Source organism: Pseudopipra pipra, chromosome Z (assembly GCF_036250125.1).
Source record: "Pseudopipra pipra isolate bDixPip1 chromosome Z, bDixPip1.hap1, whole genome shotgun sequence".
Taxonomy (NCBI): domain Eukaryota; kingdom Metazoa; phylum Chordata; class Aves; order Passeriformes; family Pipridae; genus Pseudopipra; species Pseudopipra pipra.
In genome coordinates, this window is record NC_087581.1 from 19,367,448 (window position 1) to 19,384,413 (window position 16,966).

The following is a 16,966-nucleotide window of genomic DNA, read 5'->3' on the forward strand; positions in this document are numbered from 1 at the left end:
AGTAAATTTACTGGAAGATACAAATTTGAGACTCAAAATCTTGTTTTACCTGTCCAGGTGTTGTTGGTTTGTATTAGAATCAAACAGGTGAAATTTAGGTTAGAGGAAGTTGAAATGGTATTTATTAGAGATATGACTGTCTTCTGCCTCTAAATTCTGTATGTTGTTCAGAGCTGTTTTTGCTTGGGGATGAAAAATGGTGCCACAGTGGATAGAGCTGACTCTTCTGCCATAAATGTCTGGGAAGTGCTCTTAGAATATTTGCTTTCCTCACTTGCTTCCCGCCCCTTTCCCTAACCTTATGCTGGAAGAAGCTCCAAGAAACTACAGCAATACCTCTCTTTGTATTCAGTAGCTTAAAATGACCTACAATGCTTCTGGTAAGTGACAAATAATTCATTTTTTCACCTAAGGAACTTAAGTTGTCTCATACTTTATGTGAAGGAAAAACAGATGCTACCACAGGAATTTCTTGTATCGTAGCACACAGTCATTGCTGTGTTTTTTAGTGTCACTGGGGTAAGATTTGCCATTTCCCATGCAACTTCATTTTTATCAAGAGTTGTTTTATGAAGATTTCAGAAACAGTGTAAGAATATTCGTGATCCATAGGGGCTTTCATGAACGAGAAGTGACTTACAGCACCGCAAGTGTCAATTTTGCTAATCATATGAGTGAACTCTGGCATCTCTGGTGTGTTACAGCTCTAAAAGCTTGGAATGTTAACCAAACTACTGTTTTACTGAAACTAAAAACTGCCGGCACACTTATTTTTTCAGAAGGAGCTGGTATGGGGTTTTAATTTTATTTTTGTTTAACTTTAAAGTGGGGTGGTGGTCTTTAAAAGCTGTTCTTTCCCATGTAAGCCCTGCAGATAAAGAAGGAGAAAACAGCCTAATGAAAAAGAAATGTAGCAACTGCTGCCATAGTCTCTGGTCTTTATCGCTATGCTCAAATTATTGCTTGAGGCCTTTATAAGGGGAAATGAATATGCTTTTTGTCTGCTTGCAATATGTTGTGCAGGGTTTCATGTCAGGATTTGGGAATATAGTGCGCGGTGATGTTAAACTGCTTTATTACTAATGCACTTTAAATGAACCTGGATACCCTAGGGCTTTGGTATCTTAAAATAGTTTAAATATCTTAACAGCTTTCGTGATACTGATTAAATTAATCAAAGTCATTCTTATAACTGAAAGTTTTTAATATTCTTTTGGGATTTAAAAAAAAATGCTATAAAGAAACCACTGCAGATAGAGAACTAATTCCCAGAGTTGTTTTAAATGCTCAGTAATCTCAAGTTAATTTCAGTGTTGCTGTGGTCTTGTATTTACCTACCTTTTTTATGTACTTAAGTTTTGGGGGGTTTTAAGTTTCTTTAATGCTTAAGAGTAGTTTGCTGCTCTGGTTTGAAACTATAGGAATCACAATATCATGAAAAAAAAAGCAGTGGAGCATGAGGAGGCCTTCCATTAAAATGTGTGAGCTGACATGTCCGTGGTTTGGGTTTACTTCTATGCTCACACATCCTCTCTGAAATTTGTGTTTCAATCTTGATGTTTCTGGAAAGATATTCCTGGTCCATAGGGGCAAAAATATTTGGAAACCTGTCATTTGAAAAAGTACTTGATTTTAATTAATTTATTTTTAATATCACTATGCACTAATTACTGTCTTCTTTTATTCTTTCTTCTATTTTGTTGCTTTTAATACTCGCTTAAGTGCTAGCTTAACAATGGGTATCAGTCCATTGGGAAGTAGTTCATGAAGGTATTTTTGAAATTATTTACAGTTCAGTGTCTACCTCTGTCATTAAAAAATGCTCAACTCCTAAAATAAATTAAGTGGGAGTAAATAAAGCAAGAGACATGATTCCTAGCTTGCAAATTTGCAGAATATTCCTATGCTGATGCGTGTTGCTCACTCCAAATGTTAGAAAAGTGAATCATGTTACTTTCCCTTTCCTTGTGCTATTAAAAACACAATATTATTGAGCTGTAGAGCACAAGCAGTATTAACAATGAAAACAAAAATAAAAATTTAATTTGTTTTTTTAAAACAGGATAGTTAAATTCCTGCAGGGCTGAATACTAATGGAGGTGAATAGATAGGGATTTTATCTCTGGGAATAGGTCCTAAATAAGTTGGGCTTATTGAGTTTATTGGGCTTTACAAGAGGGAATAATGTTATGCAAGATATATGAGAGGAAATAAAATCTATAGTGTTACAATATATTGAATAAGATTTGTGAAACCAGAAGGATTAGAGTTCCTGAGAACCTACTACCTTGAATTGGCTATGATAAATTATAGAAGTCTTTATATAGGAATATGAGAAAAATTGAGAATGATGTACAAGGTCTTTCCAGAGGGAAGTCAGTGCAAGGGAGAAGACGGCTGGAAACCTGTGGAGGTGAGACAGAAACTGAAATTATTTTCTACACAGCTTCAGGGACACTGGAGCCCTTTTTTTTCCCCCAAGTTGCACAGTTTTAAGCAAGCCAGCAAACACGTGTCTTCAGTGACAAGTAAAGAATGCTTTCTAAAGTTGAAGAAAATTAAATAAATGTTTTTGAGAATAAATCTACTATTGCTTCCTGTTGAAAATTGCTACGGAGCAACTGATATTAAATAAAGTTTGGCCAATAAAAGAAATGAATACTGCTTCCTGGAGGCAACATGCTGCTGTTTTGGAAAAGACACTTCAATATAATTGTTGCAAGAGTATTGCTTTCCTTAATCTTCTTTGCTGAGGAGGAGCAGGAAGACTTGGGAAAAGAGAGACTGAGTTTGGAATGAAAAGAGTATATTGGATGTGGCCTGCTATTAGACTAGCAAATCTGCTCTAATAGTTCTTGTTGTGAAGGGCTAGCAGTACTGCCTAATAGAAAAAAAGGATGCAAAACAGTATTTCATAGCTGTGGCTGCTAACTGTAAGCATTCATGAGATAAAACAACTCCAGAGTAAAAGAACTAGGAAGTAATTATGACCAATTAGTCTTTTAATTTAAAAGGTCATGTTTCCAAAGGGCTATAAAGTTAAAGGGATCATAGCCACTTATACTGTAATCAGCGTTTGCCTTTTTCTCTTTTGCTTCTGCATCATAGCTCCTCTCCTGCTCTGGATTCCCCCTTCCCTGCATGCACACGTGCCTATAACAGTCCTTGCCACATCCTTTACCTGGGAAGTAAACTGGATCTTTAAAAGTTCTGCTTGTGCCACAGGCAGTGTAAAACTTGTGCTATTTGTTCGACTGCAGAATAAGCCCTGTCACAAAGCTGAGCTGTAGCTACCTGTTTCATAGTCCTAGGTCAGATGCAGAGGGAGAAGAGGATTGATTCAGAACAACGCTGGTGCCCTCCGGGTGCAAGGGTATTGGAGGCGTGCTGGACAGAATTGAGAGCAAACTGTGGTTAGGTGAGGTCAGACATCTGTGTGTACACATGTATTTAAATGCCTCTTGCAGTAGCCTTCGATTGCCTTCTTAAGCATTCCTAATGGTGCACAGACTGGGACTTTAAAACTTGTTTCTAATCAGGAGAAAAGATGTTTAATTAAAAAGCTGCTTTTCTGTGGTGGCTGTTTTTCTTGATCTTTGCAAAGTTCAAAGGGCTGTCTATAGTCAGAGGGTTTTTGGCTTAAATTGTCTACAGGTTTTAGTTTGCTGTGTTCAGAGATGCTTAAATAGAATCCATGGCAGAAAGTAATGTGCAAGGATGAGAAATTAAATGAGCTTAAACCTTGGAGAGGGTTAACCTGGCAAATCACTTGGACAAGCAAAACAAACTGCACTTAACTTTCATGTCCCATCCCTGCTCCTCACTTTACACTGTGGTGGGTGGTTCAGCTTTGTTCCCTCTCTTCAGCTGCTCTGGTGCAGCATTTGGAGATTTCTCTCTCTCCACTTCTGAAAGATATGAGAACATATTGCTGGGAAGAGTTTGGATTTTGGAAAGTACTGCAGCTGGTTCAGTTGTCTCTATACTGTAATGATAAACTCTGCTGTTACATATAAAGAAAAAAAAATTAGAATTTGTTACCTATAGTTTCAACTTCTTATCTTGCCTCCTGTTATCTCATCTATAACTGCCTGGAAACAGACTTCCTGCTGGGCTAGTTGTGTCTAATTATGGTAGGGCTGCTGTCTACTAACCTTACATTATCTGTATTTGTATAAGATCAAGTTAGCACATACAAATTTCATTTTATAGAACTTTTAATCCAAGAATCCTAGAACACTTTATATTAATGAAGTTACTTTATGATCCAGAGATCACATAGTCTACAGATCACAAAGAGCAAAAAACTAAGAAATCTTGCAATTTCTATATTTTTTTCTTAATATTCTTGCTTTGATCAGCTTTCCACTTCTGAGTCATCAGTCATCCAAATATGCTCAGCAATTGTTGTTATTCCCATATAACTAATCTGTAGTTGATTTTAAATGAATTTGGGGATTCTCAGTCTGTTTTTTTGCATCATAGATTCATCACTTTGCTAACACTAATTAGCAGAAAGATCAACAGCTTTATGGGCCATGAAGAACAAGCTGTTCTCTTATCCACGGGTTGGCATGTGCTGGCAGGACTTGGAAGAGGAGGTTTTCCCCATTCATAGAGGGAGCAGTTGGCAGTAGCAGAGCTTTCACAAACACTGTGCTGAACAAATTTTCATTAATATTGTTGAAAATGGAGATTAGCTCATTAAGGCTTACAGTGTCAAATATATGACACAACTTGGTAAATGGGGAAAATTGAGCATAAAATCACATGATTTGTACCTTGAAAAATCTTTGAGATCAGAACCTTCCCATTACCTACAATTGCTTATCATAACTGTGATGTGATTAGTTTAATGGCAACATTTAAAAAAGATTATTTCTATTAATGATGGCCAGTTGGTGTAGATAAATGGAAATATTTCCTGCGTACGTGATCAAAATTTCTTCCAGCTGTGCTACTAATTGATTATACATGTGCCACCCCATAAAAACCCCTGTAATTTCATAGCTGTCTCTGGGGATATAGCTTGGTGGACTCTGTTGTACTGTCCTCAGCCCCAGAAACTGGGATGCTGTAGGATATGGGGGAAAGGATGACTGCCAGTGCTATCAGGTGCGCCTTTTTGTAAGGAATTTTACATCTTGCATTTTCTTTCCCTCACGTATCAGAGCAGTAGTATGTTTCAAAATTGCTTTCACTGTGATGCATGACAAGACGTGATGTACTCAGTTTAGAAAGCCTTTTCAGCTGCAGCTGCCTGAGGGCTCTCCCCGACAGCAGAGGAGGGAGAGTAACAGCCTAGTACTTGTGTGAACACCACTTGGTTCCTGGGTGCAAAGGTGGGAAGTTTCGACAGCCAGGTGTGCATCATCACAAGCAAATTACGCTTCATTCAGTAGCGCTGCCTACCCAGAGCATATCTGGGAGTCTTTTCACTGCCTTCCTCAAACATTTCCTTAAAGCACCATATCACGTGTTACACTTACTCCAGAATTAATTGAAAGAGATAGAAGCAATCTCATCTGTAATTACAGGTCTGAGGAAATGTGTTTCGGGTTTTTTTGTTGTTGTTTTGCTTTGTTTTGTTTTTTAGGCATTCAGTACAAAGCTGTCTTCTACAGATGAAGTGAATATATTCTGCTATGAAATATGCGTTTTCAGCTGGTGCACTGGTGGTTGAGATGACATTAAGTTATATTTGTCATTGTCAGTTACCTTCATCATTTAAGACTTCAGTCAGCCTGCATAGTTGAGTTGATTTTTACTTCCCTGTGCGCCTAGCAAGATAATTTCCATATTCTTTGACGTGTCTGGAGTCTGCATCATGTAATAGTCTGAGACGAGAACAGAAGATATTGTATTCCTGTCTCATTATTTTGCCTTTAACTCCTCGATTGCTGCTTAATCGTGCTTGTATCATCAGAACATGAGAAATTGATTGTTGTTGAGATCAAAGCAAACTGTAGAGTGCCTAATTAGCAGATATGTTTGCAAGCTGTCTGTTTTGAAGGAGGAAGAAATAGAATTTAACCCTCTTTGGGACACTTAAAAAAGCAGCTGGAAAGTTGTTAAGAGTCATTTATCATAGTGGAAAAATTAGAAGTGGAAAAAATTAATCTGCATATTAAATTTCTGAAGTTTGAGTTGTAGCTCCTTAAGAAATACCCTTAGAGCTGTTGAATTAGCTGGCTTAAGTATGGTTAGCACTGTAACTGTAGAAGCACAGATGAAAGAAGAACTTAGTTAAATGGTTAGATTTAATCATCTGATTAACTGAATCTGAGCACTGTGACGCTGCAGTCCTATTGTTGCTCGTACCTGGGCTTGTTAGTACAAAACTGACTGCAGCATATTTATAAATAAATCATAATTTCACATCAAGAACACATGATCTTTATTACTAGAGGCTTAAGGCTTCCTGGTTTTTTCCTATGGTCTTTCTCTAGTGGTGTTGTAAAGCAAATGATCTGACCACATACTTGCTTTCTTCAAGTTGGTTGCTTTAACTTAAATTGAATGTACAGATTGAGAAATGTTTGAGGAGAAAAACAGTCCTGTGCTTAATCCTTAAAATGAAGGTCGAAGGCTTGAGTAAAAAAGTTCATAGATATTTGCCAGTGAAAACAGGACCAGGCTTTTTTATTAGGAAGCTTCCCCTTTTGAAAAATGACTGTAAGCATAAAGTGACAAATAATTTCTTCGATTATGTGGATTAGCAACATGTACATGAAACAAAAATAGGGATCATGCTTGTCTTTCTTAATGTCAATTAGGAATTGCTAGGCATTTTCCTCAGTGCAATGGAAGACATTTGCTTCTTATCATAAATTCTATTGAGCAAGTAGCAAAAAAACAAATATTGAGATGGTGTAGAGTTGAGAGCCAAGAGTATTGGCCACTGGTTGTAGTAGTTGTTTGCATAATGTTTGAACTGAGCAACAGTGAATTTTTTTAGGTCTTCAAAATTAGACCATGTGTGTTCCAGGCACGGCTTTGTAGCATGTCTTCCAGTATTTAGAGTTGCAGATAACAGCTGTCTCTGAGCTCTTAGTGTGCAGGATTCTTGTTTTAGCAAAATTGACTGTATATCAGGAGGAACTCTGTCTCATTATCACTTAGATGTAGTTTAATGTGCTTTCGGTAGCATCATGTGTGAATCTTAAATTTCTGGTTTTTTTCTACTTCTTATCTGAGTTTCAGAACTAGACCTTCAGATTGCTGTAGAACAGATGTAAACTGGAAAAAAGGGTGAAAGGGAAGCAGTAATATCTGTGTCTTAGGGTTGTGTTGTAGAATGGACCAGCAGTTTAGAAGTTTTGCAGCTACATGTGAGAAGTATGGGAAAAGGATCTGTTTGTTGGTAAGATAAAGGAAAGGAAGCTGCAGAATATTCTATCTCTGAGCTCACTGATAAATATCTGCAACTAATTATTTTGCTGAGTTGTATTTCAGTAGAATTGGGAGGTAGGGAAGCAGAGTCATGAATGATAACTTCAGGCTGTAGGGTGTTTTTATCATGTAGTTATCAGTATCACTGGTTGGCTTACACTGCTATTGCATCAGATATTTTTGGTATGGAAAACTAAAAAAACCCCAAAAAACCCAAGCAAACAAACAAAACTGACCCCCCCCCCCAACCATCCTTACCCTCCAAATCTAATTGAAACTAGAGAGATTTGCAGGTGATCCCAAGTGCCTTTCAAATATTTCATTGCTGTAGCAGTACTTCAATAATAGATTGCAAATAGTCAAACTAGAAATGTAACTTCAGTGAATAGCTGTTAGCAAAGTGTCATAGGTTTGAAAAGAGATGCTGGAATTTTTTCCCCAGTGTGGTCCCTGCCCCCCCAGCCCTTGTTGTTTCTTCTGGGATGGGGGGAGCCGGCAGAGCGAAGCCGCACGTGCTGGGCGGCGAAGGGGGATGTATTTTTGGATACTACTGCATCCTACTAATTTGTGGTCCAAAACTGGATGTGCCCTTTTCCAGTTCCAGTTCCACCGATATTGATGAAATTTTAAGATAGATCTACTGCTGCCATTTTTTTTAAGTTCAGAATCTCACCCCAAATTTTTGCCTTTAGTGGGCCACATTTATTTCATGCATGGCCAGAGAGAATCAAAGAATCACAGAATATCCAGTGTTGTAAGGAGTCCATGAGGATCATCAAGTCCAGCTCTTGGTCCTGCACAGGACAACCCCAAGAATCACACCACATGCCTGAGACCACCACTTCTTAGTCTAATTTTAGAAAGTGAAACCAAAGTAGAGCATTTTGGGAGATTTTGTAGTACATCGAAAAGTGAAAAAACTATTGTGAGCACAATAGGATTTTTTTGCAAAGGCTTCTTGTACAGTAACAAAAGAAATTATATTTTAGTCAATTATAACTATAGTCTTACCTGAATAGTATTATGTTTAGGGGATAGACTGGTTGAAAGAAAAATTTCACTTCCCGCATCAGACTGGGAAATTCACATTGTTTATTAGCTTCAACCACGTGTAGCTGAGTAATATGCAAAACACTCTCATTTTCTTTAAGTTCTGGGCAATAAATGAGGCATTAATAAAATGGTAACCCTTTTTTTTTTTTTTGCATACTGCTAGTCATTTGAAATTTAAGTGGTTTGATGCAGCCACAATATACTAAGGGAAAATATTGAAAAGTTTCCTAGTGATGATTTTAAATTCATCCACTCTTCTTTTACTTTCCAATTACAGCTAATGTGAATTATTTGCTTTACTTCTGTAAAGGCAAAACCTTGCTTAGATGCCAGAAGATTTTCTCAGTCATATTTAACTGTTTAATTATCAGGGTGCTGAACATTTCAGACAAAGTTATTTTTAAATTTTAACTGAAAATGGAAGATTTCTAGGTATTAGACTCAAGCTCATTTAGTAATTCTCAGCCATCCTATTGATATTTGAGAGGGACAGAGGAAGGAGAGTAATACCTCAGCAGTAGGAAAGATTTTTCAATTTAGAATAAAGCAAAGCCTGCCTTTTTTGACTGATATTTGAGGAATTGTATGTGGGTTTTAGTCTCTTTTGGCTTTATACAGTAAAGCATACAACGAATATGCACACACTGAATGCAGTAGAAGTAAGAAGTAACAAAGATTCCACTTGGACCTTCTACAAATATCCAGTGCAAAGAAAGCTAGACATAGGAGAGACAAGTTCAAGGGGAAGATGACACTGAACTGCAGTGATGTATTACCTGTGTTCGCCAACAATGAGGTAATACTATTAAGTAATGCTAATTTATTACAGTTATGTAATCAACTTAAGTCACCTTTCATTGAAATACATTTTGATAAATGTGCTAGACTAACAAGGATTGCATTCAGATATGGAAAGAGATGGCATTGATTACAGACTTTAGGCTATCTTGGTAGTTTCAGGCTACAGGAAGGGTGGTAAAGATACCAGCAAAGCCTCTGCAGAGGAAGCGGGGGAGGAAGCCAAAGACTATTTTGGGATTGAAGAGGGCAGCAGTAAGGAACCTGTATCAGGATATTACTCATCTGTATCAATACCTGATGAGAGTAGTATGAAAATTACTAACAGTGTGGCAATGGTCTGGATGCTGGCAGTATTATGTGCTGTATATGGGCCAAAATACTGAATTAAGTATCTTAATTCAGATGGAAGGGATGAACTGAAGTTGAAGCCTTCCTCTCTGTCCCTCACAAGTCAGTTCACTCAAAAAGGAAAATAGCTGCTTGGAGCATTAATCTTGAAGGCAGAAATGAATGCAGTGTGAAAATCAATAATGCATTTGAGCTCAAGTTTTATGTGTAATGCTGATATTTAAATCACTTAACAACAAGGGAAGCTGTGGATTTGTGTAAATTCAAGGGGTTATTAAAAATAAAGGGGTAAATGCATACAACTATGAGTGAAACTGTAGCAGGAAAAAAGGAGTACTATAATGGCAGGAAAGGAGGAGTGGGTAGTCTGAGGGGATTTTTTTTTTTAATGGAAGAATCCAGGGAGAGTTGCTGACTAGCTCACTGTGGACAGGGATTGTTTCATTGTATGGTAGTTTAGTTCAGTGGTACCCTAATCTCTTCAGAAAAGCAAACTGAATTTTGGAAGTGTGCTGGTTTAAAGGTAAACCAGCAGGGGAAATCAACTCAAAAGAGATTTTACGTCAGAATAACAATTTAATAAAATAATACAATAAGTACAATTATACAGACAAACAATTGGTTTTAACCCACAAAACCCAAATATATAACCCAGCATCCTGGGGCATGAACAGAGTGGTGTTTGTTGGGCCCCCTGAGTCCAAAGGAAAAGGTGAGGGGAAAACCTGTTGGTGAGAGTGCTGTTGCAGTCTGGTCAAAAGTGGTGATTGCAGTCCGGTTGAGGGTGGTGAGCTGCAGTCTGGTTGAGAGATGTGATCTGCAGTCTTCCTCTGGATCCCACGAGTGGAAAAAAGGTTCCAAAACTCCAAGTTTATATATTCTCCAGTTCAGACAGGAATGCTCAGTCCTTCCCTCAGAGCGGGGAATTCCATAAAAGGGTGTGAGGACAGGAACATCTTCCTATCTTGCAGGCCTCTTAACACCCAGTTTATAGCCTGAGGAGTCAGGCTGCTCTGAGCAGAGGGTGTAAATGCTCTATTGCTAACAGTTTCTGGGAAATGGCATGGAAGGCTATAGAATACACAGTTTTGGGTTACACCCATACCATGATGAACTGGTCTCAGCTGTCCTAACTAGGACAGGAAGAATTTTTTTTCTGTAGAAAATATTGATGTTCAATTTTAAAAATGAAAAACCATTTTTATTGCAGTCCTGTAAAGTATGCCCAACTTTTCTTTTTTTGAGAAGCACAGTATTAAAAGTACTATTGTTATTTTCCAGATATTTTGTTGCAGCTGGCTGTTCTCCTCCTAGTATCTCTCTGCATAAAGATTAGCGTTATTCCCAGATAAGACATTTATCTGTTACGATCATTTTGTCTAAGCCAAGGCTATTTTTGCTTCTGTAGAAAACATACTTATTATATGCCGTTTCTGTGTTTAATAGTCTGTGTACTTTGAAAAGAAGAATTGGAGTTCTAGACTGTCTGCTTGCCTTAATTTCAGTATGTTGTGAAAACTGCTGTAGTTTTAAGGCTCCTATTTGTGGTAAAGAAGTGAGAGGTCGTTTCAGCATCACACACGCTCATGATTTCATTGGCAATTTTGATTGTGTTTACTGCCTAATTAGCTCTTCAACAGACCCCCTAACATTATTTTAAATATTTCTAGATGTTAATCATGCAAGAAAAATAATGAAATATTAAGTTAATTCTTACAGTGGCGACACTGACCTTGATGCTGTTATTCTACTCTGCTTTCCTGTCAGTCAGGCAGAATCTTACAGTTGAAGGAAGGGCTTAGTACAAGATTTTGTCATAAACAGTAGGATTGCCTCTCCTCTAGCCTCTGGACCAAGATATCTTAGCCTTTCTTTCAGATATTTGAGCAAGATAAAAACTGAGTAAAATACAGATTACTGTAAAGGACAAATAGTAAAGGTGGCTGTTAGAGATGCCCTACACCTGATAAGGTACAGAATGCTCTGAGGGACTGATGTGAATAGGAATCACAATATTGGCTCTTCATGTTTTTGATCTGGTGCACATTTAAAACAACAAGGAAGTACAAGCATTAATAACAGCACTTATTTCTCACGTACCTTTCTCCTTCTAGACTAAACTGTCTTGTTATTTAAATCTCTTTGGCTTGAGATCAAAACTTAAATAAAACTGTCTTAGTGTGTGGACAAAATACAAATGATTGTCTTTTTTTCTTGGGAAGCTCAGTGGGATTCATCTGAAATGAAAATTAATGCAGTCTGGGAAAGGCCTAGTGTCTGACAATGGATTTTGAGACTAGTTTTAAACCCCTGTGTCCTAGTTCCAGCCAGGACAGAGTTAATTTTTTTTTTTTACAGTAGCTGGGCATAGTGACACACATATGGTCCCAACTGCCCAGGGAGGCTGAGCCCGTGGGATCGCTGTAGCACAGGAGTTCTAGGCTGCAGTTTGCAGTGCTGAGTGGGTGTGGCCAAGACCCGAATGTTATTCAATACCATCTTACATCATTGCCAGGGTGTTGTGGAAAGGGACTCTTTCTCTCAATTCCGAGGAAAAAAAGAGTTCCTTTTCAGTCATGGGAAGGCATGGCAAGTGGAGGGTCTGTCTGCAATTGTTTTTCATTGTCCTGGGCTTGGTGAGAATTCTTGCATGTAAATCACACTCTCTTTGTACATTTTTGCTATTAGTATTGTTGCTGTTACTGTTAATTTTCTTATTGCTGTTTTCAGTAAATTCTTGTCGCAGACTGTGATTTCTGCCTTGTGTATCTCCTACTGAAGAGGGAGGGGAGTGACTTGTGGTTTTCTTTTTAGTGGGAGTACAATACCATTCCTAAACTGCAACATTCTATGAAGAAGTACATTGTTTAACCAAAGAGTGATGATGTTCCCCAGTTTTAGAAAAACTTTATTAAAAAACACCTGTTTTTTCCTTAAAATTCTCTGTTGTTCTAAGCATCTTACTCCTTTTGAAGTATTGATTTTTGTGATGATATAATGCCCTAAAATTGTGCTACAGTTCTGAAGCTGAAAATTGTTTAGCATACTGGCTTCTAGAGTGGGTTAATATGGAGTTTCTAAGAGAGTTTTGTGTAATATATGTCTACTAGACAAAATAGGTGTTGCTGAAGCATTTTGGTGATGGCTTGTTTGGAGCTGTCTTCATGGTGCTGGAATTCTGGAAACCTTCTTGCAGTTTTGTTACAGTGTTTGTAGTTTGCATTTAGCCTGAGAGATTTTTGTAATCAGGAAAACTAGCACTAGGAAATGTCTGGTTTTATCCCAGGATATTTTTCAATGTGGAAAACATTAAAGAAATAAAACACCCATTTAAATGGAAAGTTTGTACAACTTAGTTTTTTGCATGCACTTTTTAATTCTCTTTTTGCTGTCCAGAGGAGAAGGAATTAATCTTTTGAGGTCATAGATATAAATCTCTCTCTGACTGTATATGTCATACTGGTATATTTCAGGATTGACATTAGTGGAGTATCAAAGATGTCTTTGTTGCAATCAGTGCGTTAAGCTTTTTATGGCATCCTTTTAGTTGAGGATGATGGAAGCCTATATAGAAAGGGAACCTGAATTTGATAGAAACAGGCAGAGAGAGCAGATGGGAAATTAATTCAGGTTTTCCAGTTCTTGGAAATGTTATCCTAGATAATTGGGTAAGAAACCACAGCTTTATTGTATGGTTTTCTTCTAGTCTTGGGCAGGCTGATAGCAAATTGGATGAAAAAATGTTTATGGGTTCTGCTTTACCAGTTTAACAAAGAACAATAGCACATTTTGAAGACTTATTGGGAAGTGTTAAAGACTATCGTGGGCTGCTGATGGGAACTCTCTAGCTCCCAAGACAATCACTTCCAGAGATCTCAGCAGCTCTCTGTAGATCTACTGTTAAAAATAAGGTTACGGAGCTGAGGCGTCTTGATTTCCTGGCAAACCTGTACTTGTCTATCAGAGTACAAATCCTTTGTCAATGGTTACACACATACCCACTCCATAGTTGTCTGAGGTGACAAGATTAATGAGGTGGGAATTAGTGATTTCAAGAAACAAATGTTTAGACCATGTGGCCTGGTGATGTTTTTCATTTGATCTGTTCAGTCAAAACCTTGCATTGTGTTTTTGAACTTAGATTTGATTAAAAATAGAAAGTCTTTTGAATTGTTGCTTTGCATCACCTTGTTGGTCTTCTAAGAGAAGTCAGTTGGTTTAGTAGTGTGATTGTCTCACTTTTGCATCGTTTTCAGAGATAACTAAGAATTTAAGGTGGACATATTACCAAGACAGTATATAGCCTCTTGTCCTGTTTCTTGACAGTGGCTGAAAGTAAGCAGAATGTGCTTGTCCTCTTAATATAATTCCCTGAATATTCTTGCTGCTTGTTGGTAGCTCAGGGGCTTTGTGAGCTGGAGATGTGGTCTGCCTAATTAGTACCTGTGGGGACACAGTCCATACTGAGTGGCAGTGCTCTGACTGGGGATCTGGCCTTCTGTGGCCTGAGCTTTCCTTCCCACAGTAAGTAGTGAGCACAGGCAGGCACCTGGGGGGGGATTACATCCACTGCTCCCTGAGAGCCCCGTGTGAGCACTCCTGAGGAATAGCTGGCCTGGACCTTGGTGATCTCCGCTAGTTTGGGACACTGGGTAAAGATACTTTCTTGGGAATTGAGTGATATCTATTGGGTAGATTGTAAGGAATTTTGGAAGAGAAGCAGAATAGTCCTCGCTCACGTAGTGGTGTAATTGTTATCCACATAATAAGTGTCTTATTCCAATAAACCTCACTTTGTCCCTTAGACATAGAACATTATTCCTTAAAGGGGTAGATAGAGGCATATTTTTATTTATTATTTTTTTTTTAATTTTTGTTTAACTAGCTTTCAGAATTTAGGTTTCTTTGGTTCAGAACCACCATTCTGGATATTTGTATCTGTTGTATCTTTAATTGTGCTTCTATGTAGGAAAAGTGAGAATACTGAAGACATGAATTTGCCTATGAAATTGTAGCTTGTGGAAGGGTGATGTGAAGGACTAGGAAGTGAGTAGTAGGAATTCTGTTCTGATGAAATCACCTGTGATCAGGGCTGTAGTGTTTTAGGGTGGCAAGAGCATTATAGTAAATTTTGTCCATTGCATTGCCTCATCTGAAATGTCTCCTCTTTTTAACTCACTCTTTCTTAACTTGACAGGCAAGTATTTGCTTCCCAGTGCAACTGGACAGCAGCTGTGGCAACCTGTAGAAACCTCAAATCTTGTTCGCATGCGCTACCAAACACTTGGACAGTCAGCACCTTCACTTACTGCTAGTTTGGTGAGTAATTCTTTTCAAAGCTAGAAATGTACCAAAAAAAAAAAAAAATCTGTATCTGTTAGTGGGGGAATGGATATCAAAGCAGAAGTTTATTTCCAGACCAACCTCTCCTCCTTAAGCAGCATTTTTAAAATATCTAATGCATGTGTGGACATAACATTACTTAGTATGTTGAGTGCAGCTGAGTAACATTTATGGTAGCAGTAACTCTGAATTGGGTTACTGGATTCTACATAAAGTCTGAGCTGAATGTTTCATTAATATAGGTGTTTGCATGTAAATGGTTTCTTTAATTGAAAAAAAGGCATACTATTTTAAACAGGACAGCTGTCTTCTATTGCTTTCTCCTGAACATTCTTTTCTATCAATGTCTTTCCACTTCCTGCAGTACTCTGTCCTTAGGAGGACATAGGTGTATGAAGCATGAGCTTAATTAAAAATTTTGGATAAAATGATAAGAGAGAAAGGGGAAGAGATGTGTCATACACTTGAACTTCCAGCTTTTTGTTTTCAGGCATCCATTTTGCTGCTTTGTGCTTCTGCATGTTAATATCTTAAGAAGTGGTGAAATTGAATGTGGGACTCTGTGTACTAGCCTATACTTTTCTTCAAAGAGTTACTTTAATATATTTCTTGCTATATAAAAAAAGAAAAAGAATTATTAACGTTTTGCCTCCCCCCCTCCTGCCTTTGGGGTGGTTGTTAAAACCTTGTTGATCCGTGTCTGCTTTCTAGGGGAAGCTTGTTCTGTGGTTTGTTTTAGATTTTTTTTAATGCAATATTCAGGTTGAAGGCAGCTATGGTCAGCCAATGCTGAACAGGTAGCACCATGACAGTTTTTCTTATCACATTGATATGTAGATGGCTGTTTTCTCCGTGATCTGTCTGAAATAGTATTTTACTTCAAAGGCAACAAATTTTCATCTATAAACCTAGTCCTGGTTTCTGCCTAGTGGTGGTGCTGTTTGTGGCTCTTTGGGGCAGATATGATTTATTGGACTGCACACTTAATAGAAAGAGTTGATTCTATTGGATCTTGTATGCTTTGAACCCTAGTATCATCCTGTGTATTTTTTTTGTCTAGTCTATTAGTAGAAACATTGTTCATTTTGAAGGAAAGATTTGGATTATGTGTAATTAAAATGAAAAAGAAAATAGGTGAATGCTCAGAAATCAATTTAAATTGCATGAAAACTGTACATTTTTTCCTTCTTTTTTGTATTTGGGAATAAAAAATAATTTCTTCCAAATTAACTAAGTCTAAAAAGTGCTGTTGCTATTTGATTCTATTTCTGTGTGCACAATTATTAGGTGACATGCTGCTATCAATATTGTGCTTTTGTTTTGGTGTGATGCTTAAACTATAGGAAGAGGAAGATGCAGCAGCATTTTGACAAAAAGTATTTTAAATGGTCATAAAACAATGGACTAATGAAAAATTCAGTGAGCCAGGCTTCCTTAAGGACCTTTCACTCATCACCCATCTAGTTTTTTGGCATATCTGTCTGCCACAGACTTCTTCCTTCCTGTTCCTCCACATCTTTTGTCTGTGCCTGACTGCAGTTTCTTTCATGCTGGTACAAAAACAGGCAAGAGCCGTCTAAGCAGATCTGAGCAGCTTGTGCACAGGGCGGAGATGCAGGTTCCTCGGAAGTATTTATTTCTTATCTGGAACTGCTGATCAGACTTGTCTCCTGAGGAGGTTAATGTTAATGTCACATAGCCAGAGCTCTTCTCAAGCCTTCTTTGACAAATACATTGCTGTCAGGCTTCTGAAAGACGCTGGCCTTTGCTTAAAAGGGGCCATAAGTTAGGGATCACTCCTCTTCCTTGCTTTTTTTTTTTTCTTTCCTTGATGCTGTGATTTGACAGAGTTGAATATGGCAGGTCTATTCTTACATTCTACTAAGGGGAGTTTTTAATTATATTTATGACAAAGTTACATAGAAGAGATTTGTATGAAGAATTTTCTGTAGCTGTTCACAGTCTGAGATGAAATTATTTTAAGTGTATTGTTTCACTTGTGAAAAATGATATTAGTTCCTCTTCTAGG

The 16,966-nt window shown here is 37.7% G+C and overlaps 1 protein-coding gene across 7 annotated transcripts in view; it reads left to right on the plus strand.

Annotated features, from left to right (window-relative positions):
• Positions 1 to 16,966, plus strand: part of MAST4 (microtubule associated serine/threonine kinase family member 4) — a 301,580-nt gene that overhangs the window by 67,006 nt on the left and 217,608 nt on the right. For 6 of the 7 annotated variants that reach the window (XM_064641886.1, XM_064641885.1, XM_064641882.1 and 3 more), the window contains one exon: positions 14,792 to 14,913. In XM_064641886.1, the coding sequence (XP_064497956.1) occupies positions 14,792 to 14,913 (122 nt within the window). Of the gene's footprint in view, positions 1 to 14,791; positions 14,914 to 16,966 lie in introns of those variants that run through there. The other variant, XM_064641890.1, reaches the window with a different exon arrangement.